Genomic DNA, 17983 nt, shown 5'->3' on the forward strand with positions numbered 1-17983 from the left:
GCTGTGGATCCTAGCACAGGGAGTGTCTCCCCTGCCTCGGGTTTCAGAACTGTCCTTGCTGTGGGCAACCAAGCCTTGTCGTGGTGGACAGGGCAGGGTCGGTGGCTGATGAGTGCAGCTCAGACAGGCCAGGCCCTCAAGGAATAGGCCTGGCCACCTGATTGCCACGCCTCCATCCTCACAAACTTTGTAGAACTGTCCCCGTGTCTAAAAGATGAGAATGTGGGCTCTAACAGGTGAGGCTTTGCAGTGCAACTTCCAGTGGGACTTTTGGAAGACTGCACAACTGACCCATACTGATTTCCAGGATACAGTGGCCTGCTTTTCTCTGGGGATGCTTTCTAGTGTTACTAAAATAAACGGAGTGGGTGGTAGAAGCCTTGGAGTGTACAAATATGACCCATTTCAGAACACAGAGGCTTTAGACTGCCTAAGACAGATGGACGTGCTTGGGTAGAGAAAAGCTCTGAGGGTCTCAGATGTGCTTGTTTCCAGCTTTCTTTTGATAATTAATTTTGAGGAGGGGGAGTAATTGGGTTTATTTATTTTTAATGGAGGCACTGGGGATTGAACCCAGGACCTTGTGCATGCTAAGCACACACTCTACCACGAGCTATACCTGCCCCCAGCTTTCTTAATGCATAAACAATGAACTGATCCCAGGGCTAGGCTTTCTGAGAGGAGACAGCCCAAGTACTTCTCGGAATCTCTTCAGCGAAGTGCATGTTTCCTGAAGGCAGGACAAGGGGTGAAAAGTCAGCCACTGTGGCTTCAGGGTGTGGCAAAGGTGATGTGGATTACAGACCATCAGAGCTCTGTGGCCTTCCATCTGCCGGAGGCTCAGATCACAGTGACTGATGGGGGAGAGGGTTAACAGAGACAGCCTGCCCTGTCCTTTCCCCTCAGACCTTCTCAGTTCCAGCTCCTGCCTCCCAGCTGCCATCCTAAACCCCAGGACTGGCCCTCCTCCTCTCTCCTGGGTTCTGAGGTTCGCCTTCCTGCTCCATCTCTTAAATCCATGAAGGAAAGAGAAGGGAGAGCAGACTCTAGGCTGGGTCTTCAGGAGAGATGTCAGAGGCCAGTCAGAGCTGAGCTGAGCCTTGTGTGGGACCCGCTTTTGATAAGGAGAGAGAAGGTGGATGGATGCACTAGGCAGAGGGTAACATGGAATGATGCACAGATAAGCCTGATAAGAACATGGGCTCCAGATGGGGAGGAGGGTTAGGGAGGCAGCATGGGGCATTTTGGGATGATCTTAAATTGACTTTTAACCTACAGCGATGAGAAGTCATTTAAACTGAGGGGATACTAAGAAGGGGTAAAAAATAAAAATTAACATGTATAATTTTAAAATAATAGCTAATACGTACACTTTACAAATCATGGTTTGCTTCTTCATCTCCAGTCCTGTGGAGACAGATGTATTCCATCTGGACACAGGTGTTGGATGGAGTGCAGCATTCTCAATGTCCAAGTCCCGGCTCTCACTGGGGCTTCCTTGGGTGAAGAACGTCAGGTCCTCTGTGGAGCTGATGAGGAGGGAGGGATGGGAGTGCCTTCTCTCTGTGTCGTCCATTCCAGAAATGACCAGGCTGTCACCGGGCAATGCCCTGCCCTGTCAGGGCAGGGCCAGAGGAGGAGGCAGGCGGAGAGCAAGGTTATGTGAGACCAGCGGGGGAGGAGGCCCTGGAGATGGCCCAGCAGCCCAGACAGCGACAGTGGTTGATGGTGGAAGAGAAAGTGCTCACCTCTAACCTCCCTCCAGGTGCTACGAGCGCCCCTGGGAATCTCTGTCCACCTCCAGCTGGAGAGACAGACAATTAGGCCATTTCAGCTCAGACCACACAGACCGCTTAGGAGTCACCCGGCTTTTCTAACAGTACAGACTTTTCGTGGGACGTTCAACAAAGGGTTGAAGTGTGTTTGTTACCAAACACAATGGGATCAGTTATACTGGAAATGTTTTTTCTCCTCAGTGAGAATAAGGAGGAACGGGAAAGACAGGTGTGATTAGGGAAAGGACTAGTAGTCAACTCTGTGTTGACTTTTGTCTGGCTCCGCTTGTGCGACGGGAGAGCGGTGTGCACCGGGCTGGTGAAACACTCATGTGCACTTTGTGGGCGTTCGGGGGAAGGTATGAATGAGCCAGCTGAAGAAGGAACAGAATGCTTTGCCACAAACTCGGACACTGTTTAGCGGAAGGTGTCTAGTTAGGAATGTTGTGTATTTTTCCACCTGGCACTCCCCCTTCCCGTTTTCTTTCCAGAGTCTCAGACAAAAGGTAGCCCCAGAGAGAGAGGGACTTCAATTTGTGTAAAATTGGGCATGTTGTCTCTCCGTTGGTTACAACTCTACAAAGTGTGAGCCTGGAAATGGATTTGAACCCTGGGATTTACAAAACTTTGGATTTATATAAAATACAGTGTAATAATGAAGACCATAGATGGTGGGGTCTAATTTCCCAGGGACAAACCCTTGGATGAATTAACACTATACCTTGGGTTTCCCATCTGTAAAACAAAGATAATAGTACCCACCTCAAAGGGCTGTTGTGGGTTTAAAGGAGATAAATGAGGTCATGTACTCAGTAAATATCAGTGATCGTTGTTGTTAACAAAGGTTTTAGGAGGCATGTGCAGAATACTTAACTGTGCAGGGGCAAGGCCAGAGCAAATCCCAGGGGATAGCAAATTACAGAATCATATAACTACTGAACTTGAAAGAGACTTTCAGAATTGTTCCAACCCTTATTTGGTACCAGAAACTCTTCCCTACCCACTTGTCTCCCTCGGTGGTTACTCAGGCCCTGTGGTACGCCCACGCCCAGCGATGGGAAGCTGCGGTCTTGGGCCCGTGCCAGAGAGCTCTGTTGGAAAGTTTCTCTGTATGCTGAATCTAAGCTTCATCTTTTAGAACTTTCACCTACCAGCTTTGTTGCTTCCAGAGTGATGGAGAATTGGCCCACAGAGCACCTTTCAAGTCTGAAATGATCATCGCTACAGTTAATCCTAAGTTAACTTACCCTGCTTTCTCTATTCTTCAAAAGACATGGCTTCTAATCACATCACCGCCCTGGTCCTGCTTCTCCTAGATCAGTGATTCTCAACTGGGGTGACATATCTGGAAACATTTTAGGTTGTCACAAGAGGGGCAGAGGTGCTACTGGCATCTAGAAGAGGCCAGGGATGCTGTGACAGATCCCACAATGCACGGGACAGCCCCCACCACCAAGAATTATCTGGCCCAAATAGTCAATAGGGCTGAGCTCAAGAAATCCTGCCCTAAATATATGTTAATCAATGTTCTTCTTCAAGTATGGGCCCAAAATGTGAACAGAAGAGTGTCAGCTAACCCTGCCATTGGGCTGTCATTACTTTGCTATTAGCCTGAGACTTTAGTTTGAAGTTATTGTGGTCAGTTAAAGCCCCCTTTCGTGTGTTGCTACTAACTCAGGGATGGCACACAGAGGGCCAGCATGCACGCTTAGAAATCTCTAATCAGTGGGGGCCCTCTCTCCTGCTGAGCCCCGAGGCAGCCTTGCAGACTTTTCCAACACAGTATCCAAGGACACCACTATCAATTATTCAAAAGAAGTTAGCATGTGAGATGGGATCTATTTGCTGGATGTGTCTCCCTGATTTTGTGGCGTTGGGTCCCTGATGTGATGTAATCCTGGAGCCTGTGCATTGGAGGAGCATCCCCCATCCCCCACAGTGCTGTCTCACGACCCCTAGTGGCAGCTCGAAAGAAGAGGGGATGCCTTGACCTGACACAAGACACCCAAGTGTCTCACAGGCAGTTTTCTAAAATCCCTTTCCTGAGCACAAAGCCATGCTGCCTGCTGTCAGCATGGACAGAGCAGGGCTGCCCAGAAAGGATGTCCTCTCTCCCACACACACTCGTCAAGCTCCACGGAACAGCTCCTCCTCTTTGCCAATTTCTTCCCCGACCTCCACTCGCCACTCTTGACACTCATACTCTCAGTTCCCTGGATCAAAACTGGCCTTGCTTTTCCCAATATAAAGTGATGCAGGAGAGGAAAGTAAAGATGGGAAACAGGATCTACACCCTGGATTTGTCAGGAGAAAAAGAACTTGAGTACAGCCATCTAAGTTTCTCAGAGGCCTAAAACCTACACCAATCAATATGTAGAAAATGGTTATGGGGTGAGGGTAGAGCTCAGTGGTAGAGTGAGTGCTTAGCATGCGTGAGGTCCTGGGTTCGATCCCCAGTATCTCCATTAAAAGTGATAAATAAGTAAACCTATTACCTTACCCCCCCCCCCAAAAAGTATTTTTTTTAATTAGAAAATGGTTACATAATTTTACCTTGAAGCCCAGTGCTTCACATTGTGTTTAAAATAATTCCTTTTCTCCTTTTCTGGGGGGGAAAAATAGAAAGAGAAACTTTGGATAGGCTGAAATAGATGTCTTCAGTTTCAGCATTCCTTCATAAGCCTAGTCACTTTGTTAGTTTACACAGTAATACGTCTGATTTATTCAAATATTGACTTGACTTACTCAAGTATTCTGCTTGTAATATTTAAAACAATTTATTGAGTTTAATCGGACACTCAACTCACTCAGTTTTCAGAGTGTGAATCATTTATCAGGTACAGCAGTGGAGGTCAGCTAATGATCTATAAGGAATGTGGTATCTCTCAGTTTCCTAAGTATCTGAGAAGGAGGCAGAAACTGGAGAACACAGAAACCATTAATGTCTGAATGAAACAAAGAGCACTTTGTGTCTTCCAGGATGAGGGCTCGACACCACTGCGTAGCAGATCCAGAAAGCCCTTGTTTGCAGAACCTGAGCTGGAGGAGCTGTGCGGGGTGGGGCTGCGGGGAGCCTTCCCAGCTTGTGGCCTCCTGCCAGGTGGGACTTCTTCTAGAAGTATGGCTCACAGGGGCACAGGCTCACAAGCTGGACTCCCTGGGTTTGAGACCTGGCTCTCCCATTTTCTAGCTGTGAGACCTTGGGTCATTTACTTAAGCTAAGTTACTTAAGTTCCCTCCTGTAAAAAGGTAGCGATGGTGGTACTCACCTCACAGCACTGCTGTGGGGAAGGAGCAAGGCTGTCTGTATAGCACGGGTTCACAGAACCTGACCGACAAGCACTATTGTTCTATCGCCCTCGTGGGCCTCTGATTCAATGAGCATTTGTCCCTTTGTCTCTATCCTGGTTGATCTCTTGGTAATTCACTCATACAGTCTGTCTGCTGCAATACCGATTTCTATGGCACCAATTAGCTTGTATGTGGTTGGAAAACAGGGGAAGGAGAAGAGTTGAACACGGATGTAGTGTTGGTTCACAGGCAAGTTTTCCGCAAGGCAAGGCGAGATGAAGTAGAGACGAATGACAGCTTCAGTGGGAAGGGATCAGTGTGGCTTTCTGGGGTTTTCTTCTTTTAATTTTAAATGAACACCTGCACGTGGGACTCCCTTCCCAGAGAAGCACATCCTGGCCTCGCACCTCCCAGGTTCCACTTCCCCCGTGATACCCACCTTCACAGCAACCTCACTGGCTTGCAGCATCTTAAGTCCAAGTCTTCACTCAGTTCTTTCTGAGCATTTTTAATTTCCCCCAAAGCAGCTTCTGGGCCTCCTGAGCTGCCTGCACTGGCTGTCCAGGTTATCTCCCAAGGTATCAATTACTGTGTCTCTTAGAGACCGATGACAGAGTCACACAGGTTTTGAATGGTCTGCCCTTAACCCTGATTTTTCCCATAAGTCCTATTACTGTCATTGTGTGACTTTTGTAGAATGTGAGGCTTTTCAGGAACACAGCATAGCATGTCTCAACAGAAATGCCTCATTTCTTTCAAGTGCTGTAGAAGGCGGCAGCCACTGAAGCAAAATCATGTGAAGGAACTGAACAAGGCTGCCCTCGGGGAGCGTGAATGTGTTTGCAGGATCCCAGGCTGCAAGGCTGGTCCCTCCCCTGCAAGGCTGCAGACCCTGAAATCACCTTCTCCTGGCCTCGAGCACTAAAGTGTGATGCTCAGGTTCTGACCCCATCCAGTGTAGCAGAAATAACCACTTTTCTTTCTGGTTCTGTCTTGGAGAGAGCGTACAGCAGTATGAATTAACTACATAGATTTCTGAATAAAGCCTTTCTCTTTACTTTCTTTGAAATTTGTTCATGAAAATACACTTTGATTCTCAGGCATAAATAAGTCCTACCTCCCTAGAATTCCTGTGAGAACTTGTTCCCTTCTTTACTGAAGCCCTGACCACCTTACGTCTTACCAGAGTGACGTGTGTATGTGCGTTCACATGTATGTCCCTGTATGTTGTATTTGCGTGTGTAAGTGCGTGTCTTACCTCAGTCATTGAGGACAGGCACTTTGCTTACTTCATCTATTTCCTCCATATTGACCAAAACAATGCCTTTCGCGTAGTAAGTACTTAATACATGTACCAAATGGACAAATCCTCCACAGGCATTGACTTCCATTGGGCCCCCTTGGAAGGAGTTTCTGACAAATGTGCGCTGTGAATTACAATGCAGTGGTTAGAAGACATGGTTTTGCATGAAAAATTTCTTGTAGCATAGTTATTGGAAATTATTCTGGGGAAGTCAAAACCAAAAAGCAATATAAGAACACCTTGTGTGAAATATTTTATTCATCTTTTTAAAAAATTAATAAGCAGCAGACAGGAATTATTTCATTTGGCTGCTCTGATGGTTCCTGCTTCTTTCCAAGGTCCTGGAGGGTGAGTTGTTTCCCAAGGGAATACCAGTTCAGAACAAACCTCAAGGGGATTTCTGCTTCGACAGGGAACTGGCTGACAGATGGCAGGGTTCTAAGTTCACAGCAAGGGAAACATATGGGCCTGGGGGTTAAGGGAGACGGGCTCAGCCGCTTTGACTGAAACACACAACCTCCACTCGTCCCTTCCTATTGGTGAGTATCCAGGTATCTATCCAGTATCTTTGCTGTCCAACCCCCACCTTAGGGGGGATCTATGATGTACTCCAGTGTGGCTGGAGTGCAGGGTCCCAGAGGATGTGTGGGGAGAGGCAAGGCTGGAGAGAGAGGGCAAGACCCCTTTTGGAAGGCTATGTTGGCTACATCAAAGAGTGGATTTGTATCATGGAGGAGATGGAAAGGCACTTGAAGTTTTTTTTTAATTGAGGTATAGTCAGTTTACAATGTTGTGTCAATTTCTGGTGTACAGCACAGTGCTTCAGTCATACGTGAATATACACATATTCATTTTCATATTCTTTTTCACCATAAGCTACTACAAGATACTGAATATATTTCCCTGTGCTATACAGTATAAACTTGTTTATCTATTTTATATACACCAGCCAGCATCTGCAGATCTCAAACTCCCAGTTTATCCCTTCCCTCCCCCCTCCCTGCTGGCAACCACAAGTCTGTATTCTATATGAGTCTGTTTCTGTTTTACTTATGAGTTCATTTATCTTTTTTTTTTTTAAGATTCCACATATGAGTGATATCACATGGTATTTTTCTTTCTCTTTCTGGCTGGCACTTGAAGTTTTAAGCAGAGGACTATTACGATTAGTTTTGTAATCATTCTTACCAATAGCTCAGTAGCTAACCAATGGGTGGTCTCCATAACCATTTCCATCAGCACCACCAAGGAAGCATTAACTTAGAAATATGTGCTTGTTATAGGACCATAGCAAAAACAAAACAAAACAAAACACAAGAATGAGAATAGCTAGGACTTATTGAAGCTTTCTGTGTGCCACACCATATCCTAAGCGATCTTTTAAAATGCGTTAACTCAATCTTTGCACGAAGGAGCGGACACTTGAGGTCACACAATTACTGAGTGGCGGTGCTGGGACTTGAACACACCCAGGCCAGGTCCAGAGGCCATGCTTGTTACATTACAGCACTCAGCTGTCTCAGTGGTCACCCCCGTCCTGGCTCTCAACTAGGTTGTCTCTCCCCAGCCACGCTCGCACAGAAATTCTGAAATCGCCACTGCTTCTGGCTGTGTGAAGGATGGGCTGGAGAGTTCTAGACTAGAAGCCGGACTGTCAGGAGAGTGTTACAGTCACGCTGGTGAGACACGGTGGTGACTGGGAGCAGTGGTAACAGAAAGGGAGAGGATATGAGAGATGAAGGAGAACAGGACTTGGTCAGTCAAACAAATGAGAAAATGCACATTGCATGCTTAGCCTAGTACATGTTATTTTTGATATTTCAAAATACTGTAATATTTTTACCATTACCAGTTGGGTTATTCTTCAGATTTAAGTCAGAGCTTTTCTATAGTAAATACTAACATATGAATAGCCCTTTCTGGAATGTGCAACTTTTATTGTAAAATCTGATCTTAAAAAACTCGTTTATATCGGTTTTGGAGAGCTGCTGTAACAAAGTACCACAAACTGGGTGGCTCAAACAACAGAAAGAAAGTGTGTCACTGTTCTGGAGACTGGTAGTCAGGAGTCTGCAGGGCTGGTTCCTCCTGAGGGCTGGGAGGGAGAATCTGTTCGAGGCCTCTCCCCCGGCTTCTGGTGGTTGGCTGGCCATCTTTGGTGTTCCTCGGCTTATAGGTCTCTGCTTTCATCCTGACATGGTGTTTTCCCTGTGAGTGTCAGTGTCCAAATTTCCCCTTTTCATAAGGCCACCAGTCATACTGAATTAGGCTCCCCCAACTCCGGTATGCCAGTATGTCATCTTCACTAATTACACCTGCCATGATTCTATTTCCAAATAAAGTTACATTCTGGGGTACCGGGGCTTAGGACCTCAAAGTATGAATTTTGGGGGGACACATTTTAACCCATAGCACCTTTATAGCAGGTAGAGAAGAAATTACTCTTATTCCCATTTTAAAGGTAAAGAAACTGAGTCTCAGGGAGCTGAAGTAACTCACCCAAGGTAAACAAATTCCTGGGTCACAAATGCAAGTCTGCTCTCCAGTTCAATAGTCAAAGGGAGCCAGATAGTGCCTCTGGCTGAGTTTGTCTGGCTGTTCTCACACACCTGGACCAGTAAGATCTGAGGTCACACCTGGGTGTGTAAAGAGAGGGGAAGTGGTCACATGTGGTCTCTTCTTGCAATCAATTGCAAATAATCTATTGTTAAAAGCTTCCTTTTGCTTATTTAATTGCTGCCCCTGTGGCTGTACCTCAAGATGGTTTAACCTCGAGGGGAACTGTTGACTCAAATTGTTTCCTGTGAATCTGTTGTTTCTCCCCGTGGGCCCATCCCTGAGCTGAGGGGAGCTGGGTACAATGAGCCTATTCAGGATAGCACGTAAAATGCCCTGTGTTCCCCTTTTCTCTATAAGCAGCATTCTTTGCCCCCTTGTGCTTTTCTTTTGTCCTGCCCATTGCATAACATCAGTATGGGTGTGGGGAGTGTGTGAGTTGCCAGCAATGAGAGTGTGGCCGAGGACACCTGCCTGATGACTTATGCACAAGAGCAGACGGCGCTGGGCAAGCTTCCCAGGAACTGATCTGCCACCATGCCAGCGCTGGCCTGCACCTTCTGTTCTGCCCGAGTCCCTCTCACCAGCTAAAGCTGGTGTACCCTCGTGGCTTCCTCGGGGCAGAGAGGAGGGACATACCCCATCTGTGAGACCCCACCCCCTGGGAGGCAGTGTAGGAAGTAGTCAAGTGCAGATTCTGGAGACAGATTCTAACCCCAGCTCTGCCATTTGCCATGTGACTTCAGGGAAGAAGCTTCACCCCCCCACCCCATGTCATTTCATCTACAAAATGGAGATGATAAATTTATATCCCTCGTAAGGTTATCACCTGTACAAATGGCATAATCTATAAATGGCGCCTAAAACAATGTGCCTGCTACATAATACCAGCACTCAGTAAATATGAGCAATACTTCCTTATTTGTTTCCCAAGTGTCATTTGTTAATCTGCTCATTGGAAACTGGCAGGAAACGCATCAAGAAGTTAACAGCGGTTATGTCTGGATGGTGGAGTTGCAGGTGATTTTATTGTCCGAGTTTTGCTTATTTGTATTTTCAAAACTTTCTGTAGTAAACATGTGTTACTTTTTTAACGAGAGAAGACAAACTCCCGTCGAGAATCTACAAGGTGAAGTGGACTAGGGATGAGCAGGTACGAAGTGAAGACAGGACCACTGTCCTTAATGGAGTTTAAAGCCTATGGGAGGAGCCAAAACAGGTAGATTAATGATGTAAGAGGAATGGGCTATAATGCTCGGGGGGGCTGGGTACCGAACCAGACCCCTCACGTGGCACCTGGCACTACATAAATGTCACCGGTCTTTCCCCAGCAGTGTTTGTGGGAACAGGAAAGTAGGAAGACACACACAGTCAGATAAAAGAGCCACCCCCTTCATCTACCCCAGCGCCCCAGGGGGACGGGGATCGTTGAGAGTCCTTTCTAAGATGCCTATTTCTAGGAAGGGGCTTATGTTGGAAAAAGGTGAGATTCTTTACGGAGCACCTCTTACGAATGACAAGTATGAGCCCAGGTTGCAGAGCAGTGTGTCAAGTGGAATAAGTAATTTCCTGTTTCTCTCTCTCCATAGCATCATTAGCGTCATCATCATTCTGGCTGGAGCAATTGCATTTATCATCGGTTTTGGTATTTCAGGTATGTGATGTCTTGCCTTACCACGACCCATTCACCCATCAGTAAGCCCCTAATCGTTCAGTGTGGTAGAGTGGAAAGAGCACAGGGCTTGGACCCAGAAAACCTCAGAGGAGAGCACTGGTTCTTCTACTTACTGACTGTGCTCTCTGCACTTTAGTCATTTAACTCCCTGGGCCTCAGGTTCCTCATTTGTAGAGGGGAGGAAATCAGCCCACATCACCGTTTGGCTGAGCAGATTAAATGGAATGTCCATCAGAGTGTTCTGTCTGCCAGACAGTGCGAAGACCCATTCTGGGATCTTAGGTAAATGCTGTGGCTGAGCCATTCTGTCAGTTGTTGATCTGGGTAGGTGTTTCCTTTGTGATGAAGCTTCAGCTGAAGTGTTAGAATATCAAGACTTTGGACACAGGGGTCTTAAGTAAAGGGAATATTCGCTGGCCGTAACTGCTGTTCCATGTAGGAAACAGATGTCATTGTGGCGTGGATGGTGAGTTTCTGAATGCAGCTAACTGATGTCTTCTCTTCCGTGTGGACCATGTCTCAGAGACATCTATTATGGACGCCAGTTTGATTAAGATACTGAGTGAGTTAGACCAGCAGCTGTCCTCTCTGAAGCAAGTTCTTTGCTTCATTTCCCTTAAAGTGCATGACTCAGGCCAACCCATTTATTTTAACTTAGTCTGTGGCCAAAGCTGTCACTTTATAACTGCAGTTTTTATAGTTCCAGCTGTCTTTTCTCTCTGTCATTCTCCTCCAGTGTGAGTGTCCTGCCATTACACAGTAATCACAAGGCCTAAATGAAGAAAACGCATTGCAGATGTGTTTGCCTAGAAAAGACATTAGCATCCTTCCCCACTTTCTTATCAACAAAAATGTGTATTTTGTCTTTCATCCATTTTTCTATTGAATTATCGTTTTCTTTTTATATGTGGGAATTCTTTATATATTCTGGATGCAGTTTGGTTTTATATATTGCAAAATCTCTTCTACTCCATGGCTTGCTTTTTCACTCTAATGATGTCTTTCAATGAGCAGAAGTTTTTAATTTTAACATAGTCCAGTTTATCAGCCTTTTCCTTTATACCTGGAGCTTTCTGTAAACTGCTTGGTTAAGAAGTCTGCCTATCCCAAGGTCATGAAGATTTTCTTCTAGGTTATCTAGTGGAAGCTTTAATGTTTTACCCTCACATTTATACCTACAAACCATCTAGAAAAATTTTGTGTGTGGTCAACGATAGCGGTCAAGATTCCCACGTTCCGTGTGGCTTTACAGTTGACCCAGCACCATTTATTGAAAACACTATCCTCCCCTCCCCTTCTCACTGGTGCCATTTTTATCATAAATCATTTATCCAAATGGGTATGGATCTGTTTCTGAGCTCACTGACCTGTTTCATTCTAATATTCTTTTTTTTTTATTGAGTTATAGTCAATTTACAATGTTGTGTTAATTTTTGGTGTACAGCAGTTTTTGACATACATGAATATACATATACTTTCATATTCTCATTCTAATATTCTTTTATAATTTGTTTTCTCTCTCTGTTATTTTGTCTTTTCGTTTTCCTAATCTTGGGCATTATCTCTCTCTCATCTTAAAACAAATTGACAAGGTATTAGTGGCTTTGTAGTAGTTTCGAAGGAACAAGGTTTTGGTTTCATTTTTACTTTCTCTAATTGTTTCCATATTTAACTAATTTTGGCTTTTATCTTTATGTCCCTCTTTCTTTGTTTTGCAGTCTTTTAGTTCTTTCCCTAATATCTTAAAACAAGCACTTCACAAAACACTACGTCCAGAAAGCCAATAAACAGCTCTTAGTAGACAGATACTGCCATTTAATTTTCCAAAGTGATTTCCCAAGTTGCTCTTCACCAGAAGTGTGTGAGAGACCCAGAGCGCCATGTCCTCACCAACACAGGATGTTGTGGAGTACTGTTGTGATTTTAATTTCAATTTCCTGGAGACTGAGGGGGCTGGGTATATTTTCACATAAGAAACATGTTGAGTGACAGAGCCAGACACAAAACAGTACATACTGTATAAAAACCAGGCAAATGAATCTCTGCTATTAGAAGGCAGAATAATGGTTATCACCCTGGGAAGAGGGAGAGAGCGGCCATTAGGAGAGGGCATGAGGGGGCTTCTAGGGGATAGCAAAGTTCTAGTTCTTGGTGTGGGTGGTGGTTACATGGGATGAAGTTGTGATAATCCCTCAAACTGCACAATTATGATGTGTACATTTTAATGTATATATACCTTGCATTGGTGGTAGGGTTTTAATATTATCTGTGGTACACTGCTGAACTGAGTGAATGGTAACTTTTATCTATGTATTCACCCCTCCATGCTTCTGTCCACTTGTCCATTCAGAAAGAACTTGAAGATGGACATTTAGGTTACTTTCATGTCTTGGCTATTATAAATAGTTGTAATGTATGTCATACTTCTACAATTCCTATACACTATATATGTAAATAAAATACTGACTGGTAAAGCAAATATTTTGGGCTTTTAAAGATATCAGCTCATATATTTTGGTACCTTCCTCACTAATGCTCAACTTCTCTTCCTTGCTTATAATTTACCCTATTCTTGATCTGATTTATCACCTTGAAATAAAAACCTAGTGTTTGCCCTTCCCTCTAAATCTTGGTGCCCAACCCTTTGGTGGCCTGGGGCTAAATGGCTTAGTGTTAGAGCCCTTCTGGAGTTATCTTTTGCTTGTTAGTGGCTTTGATCACCCTCGCAAGAATTTTCACATCGTCACAGCTTCCCTGTGACAGTCAACATTTTGCCACTTACACTTTTTCCTGTTGCATAGCCATAGCAACCTCAGGCACTTAGCTCAGTTCCTTGAATACAGAAGGTACTCTTTTAAGTCTTTTTAAAATTGTTTATTTTTTATTTTTATTGAAGTATAGTTGATTTACAATATTGTGTTAGTTTCAGGTGTATAGCCAAGTGACTCATATATATGTATATATCTCTATTCTTTTTTTTTATTCTTTCCCATTATAAATTATTACAAAATATTGAATACACTTCCCTGTGCTTCACAGTAGGTCCTTGTTGTTTATTTCATATTGATGGTGTGTATCTGTTAATCCAGTACTCCTAATTTATCCCTCCCTCCCCGCCAATTTCCCTTTTGGTAACCATAAGTTTGTTTTCTATATCTGTGAGTCTGTTTCTGTTTTGTAAGTTCATTTGTACTATTTTTAAGATTCCACATAGAAGTGATATCATATATTTGTCTCTCTCTGTCTGACTTACTTCACTTAGTATAATAATCTCTAGATCCACCCATGTTGCTGCAATGGCATTATTTTGTGGGGGAGGGTATAGCTCAGTGGTAGAGTGCTTGCTTAGCATGCAAGAGGTCGTGGGTTCAATCAGTAGTAGCTCCACTAAAATAAATAAATAAACCTGATTACCCCCCCCCAATTCAAATGGCATCATTTCATTCTTTTTATGTCGGAGTAGTACTCCACTATGTGTGTGTATGTGTATTTATGTATGTATAAATATGTATAAAAAATGTATACATCTTTATCCATTGCCCCAATGTTCATAGTGGCACTATTTATAATAGCCAAGACTTGGAAGTAACCTAAATGTCCATCTTTAAGTGCTTTTCAAATGGACAAGTGGACAGAAGCATGGAGGGGTGAATACATAGATAAAAGGTACCATTCACTCAGTTTAGCAGAGTGCCACAAATAATATTAAAACCTTACCACCAATGCAAGGTTTTCTGCCTTCTTCCTATTTTATAAGGTGAAAGCTGATTACTTTGGATACAATGGGCTGTTTATTAGTTTAACACTATTTAGTTGGATTTTTCTCAGTTGCCTCTATTAAAAGGACAATAACCTGAGAGCATTATATTATCACACTTTAAATAAAATTGGTAAAATGTTAGCTGGCTTCACACACAAGACAATGAAACAGCATTAGGTAGATGATGATGATATGTTTTGAATCCTTTTTGCGTGTGCCTTACTGTACTAAATAACTTTGCATATATTGTCTGGTTTACTACTCACAACAAACAGAAAAATATTACATTGTCCTGATTAGAAACTCGCCTGAGGTTGCACACCCCTAGCAAGCAGGCATAGCTGTGGTTCAAGCCCTGGAAATGTGCTTCCAAACCCCCACTCTTACCCATCACCCCATACCAATGATAACATTTGTGCAGAGTTGTTGCAGAGAGGGGTGTTCTCTGGTTTGCCTTGCAGGCACTCTTCCTGAGGCCACAGCTTTTAAAGATGTAAAGATATTCATAAATACAGAAAAACATATGTCTTTGTAACTCTCCTGAGCCATCTATGTCACCTTCTCATAGCCACTCTACTCCTTACAAGTTCTAAATATGGACCTTACAAAACATAAAATGCGTTGGGGGTGGATTATTTGGAAGGGAGGCTGAGCAGCTCCCATTAAGCCCCAGTTATAGGACAGCCTTGTGGGTGACCCTTTAAGAAGGAGGGAGATGCAGTGGAAAGGCCCCTGACTGCTTAGCCCAGGCCCCATGCTGTCATTCACCCACTGGGTGCCTGTGAATAGCCCTGAGTGGCAGAAGCATTTAGGAATCAGACAGAGTGGTTCTAATCTCAGGTCTGACACTAACTGTGTGTCCTTTGGGATATAACTTAACTTTCCAGAATCTCACTGGTAAAATGGTCAGTGTCGCTGTGGGAATTAAATGAGGGGGCATTTGTAAGGTGCTGGACACATGTACGTGTAATAAATGGCTCTTTGTTACTTACGTTGATACCATCAGTGCCATTAATAACAACTTGCTACTACTAATACATTCATGTAGCACCTCCTAAAGCTTGTACGGTTTCCTGACCACACCAGGAAACTCCCCTGAAGTTAGGGAAGCCAGGGCAGGAAGCCACAGGACACTGCCTCCTAATTACGCTCCGTCTTTTTGGTCCCTGGATAAACTGATCGATCAGGCATGTGCTTGTGGCATCAAAACAGGAGCAGTGAAGTCTTTTGGAAAGAATTTGATACATATTTTTAAATTACAGTCAGCTGAGAAAATAAACAGCTGTTGGCCTTTCTGACCCTTGTTTTATGGTTTTTAATTGTTTTTATTTTTACACGAGGTGGGGACGCTGTTTTAGTGGACAGGCTCTGCATATCTCAGTCTGGCCGTGGGTATGAGTGAAAAGCAGTAGAAAAAATAAGGCTCAGCACGAACTTAGACAAGACTGAATTTGATAGTGGCTCCACTACTTGCTAGATCCAGGGCTCTGGGCAAGCCGTCTAATACCACAGAGCCTCTTTCTCCTCATTCATCAAGTGGGTTATTATCAGCATCCCTATTTTAACAGATGAAAAATATTACAGAACAGAAAAGTCCAAAAACTTGCTGGAGGCCCCATATCCAGGGAGTGGCAGAGCTGGGACTGGAACCCAGACAGCCTGATACCTGTTCTCAGATGCCGTGCTCTGCGGCTGCCTCCCTACCTTGTTCCTTTGTCTAGCCTAGCCCAGCATCCTTTCTAATGTCTTCTCACAGGAGCAGCTCTTAAACCCCAACCCTGCCCTCTTCTCTGGCAAGAGTGCCACCCGCAGGGGCCACCCCGGGTTCCACTGGTGCAGGCTTAAGCCTGTGTGTTTCCACCTTTAAGCCACATGCTCTGGTGCCCATCTGGGCAGCTGGGGATGCTCTCTGTGCTACTGGCATCTACAGAGCTCCTCTCACTGAGTCATTTCAGAGAAAGTTCATTTTCCAAGATCTCTCCTGTGGTGCTGGGCACCCCAGAATCATAATTTCTGTAAAGAATCCTTGCCTTGTGTTACTTACCACCCCACTTTCCAAGAGATTTCTGCTCCTGCTGGAAAGGGCAACTGAATAGTGCCCACTGAGTGTGAGAACAGAATAGCCCCGATTTCAGCCTGTTCCCCTCTGACACTTTTCCCGTGCAGACCAGAGCTGTGATGGTAATTAGCTCTCATGAGCTGGAGAATTCATTTTTGGTAAGCGGCTGGGGCTTCTAACTTTGGAGGTTTGATGGAATCTTAGAGGCCAATGGAATCCTTAAAACCCATGCCTGTTTAAATGAACAGAACTCTGCATCAGTAGATAGCTGCCTCTAACCAGCAACTTGAGCCCTTCTACCCTCGATAAACCACAGGAGAGCCCCTGGTGGTGAAGAGGCCTGGAGAGTCACATCAGGCCAGACTGTGTTTCCTAGAACATAGCTCCTTAAGCAATATTTGTTCGCAAGTTTGAATACAGATTTCTTTGGGAGAGAAGCAATACCTATATGCTGTTGCTTACAAATTAAATCTCATTTGATCACTTTTAACCATAATTTATTCACCCAACAAATGAGTATCTACTGATTGCTTTCTGGGTGCAAAGCAATGGCTAGGTCTTCTTGGTGTTTTAAATTCTCGCTGGCTTTTATTCCTCTTGATTTGCTACAAGGAGCGGGGATTTCATCAACACGTACTCATTCCATCTGCCACATCCTTAATGCAACTCGAAATGAGCTGGAGCCTGCTGTGGGTCCCTGGGGCACTCCACAGCTGCCTGCTCTTAATCATTAAGTTTTCTAAGATATTTCAACAAATTCTCCACCTGTGGGCTCAAGGCCAACACATTAAATTTAATTCGGTAACACAATTACCGAACTAAGAAATGTCATTACCATTTCATTCTCTCCATAAACTGTGCTCATCAGGTATTTTTTTCTGAAAAGTAATTTTTCAATTCAACTTTAATGGAACTTTATGAACTAGAATCAAATTTACCCTTGCTCTAACAGAGCTACATTTGCTCCGTGATTTTATTGAGAATTGTGGTGTTTTCTCATTGCTTTCTTTTTCACTGGCTCATATTTCCCCCAAATTTAGGTGGGGTAGTCCTGCCAAGTGTGCCTTGTTCCTACAGTCATTTGGGGTAGAATCATTTATTCATTCACTCAACAGATATTCTTTTTCTCTGTAGAAATCTAGCACTAGGCACTTGCCTTAGTCTGCTCTGACTGCCATAATAAAATACTCTACCCTGGGGAGCTTAAACGGGGACATTTGTTTTCTCACAGTCTGGGAGCTGAGACGTGCCCCCAGGCTCCAGATGGCCCCGTCTCCACAGCTTCCATCAGACGCCCTCCGGCCTGTTGAAGCACAGTGCTGAGTGACGCTGTGGTCTGGGCTGGAGGAGCTAAGAGGTCTGGCAGCCTTCCTTCATTTTCTCTCATTGTTCTGTCCCCGTCAGCTTTTCTGTACCAAGCTGGCGGTATATAATCCTGTCTCCATCCCTGGCTTCTCTAGAGGCAGGTGTTAGAATCCACGAGTCATACGTATGATCTCCTTATCAAGTGGTTGTTCAGCCTCGCCCTGAGCACTCTCTTCAGAATGGCTTTCTCAGTTTTTGC

At 44.4% G+C, this 17983-nt stretch overlaps 1 protein-coding gene across 2 annotated transcripts in view; it reads left to right on the forward strand.

The window, feature by feature from the left end:
- The window catches only part of VTCN1 (V-set domain containing T cell activation inhibitor 1), a 67906-nt gene that overhangs the window by 33990 nt on the left and 15933 nt on the right, over positions 1-17983 (forward strand). For both annotated transcript variants that reach the window (XM_032486956.1, XM_032486955.1), the window contains exon 2: positions 10515-10579. In XM_032486956.1, the coding sequence (XP_032342847.1) occupies positions 10515-10579 (65 nt within the window). The remainder of the gene's footprint in view (positions 1-10514; positions 10580-17983) is intronic.

This window comes from Camelus ferus, chromosome 9 (genome assembly GCF_009834535.1).
Source record: "Camelus ferus isolate YT-003-E chromosome 9, BCGSAC_Cfer_1.0, whole genome shotgun sequence".
Classification (NCBI taxonomy): Eukaryota; Metazoa; Chordata; class Mammalia; order Artiodactyla; family Camelidae; genus Camelus; species Camelus ferus.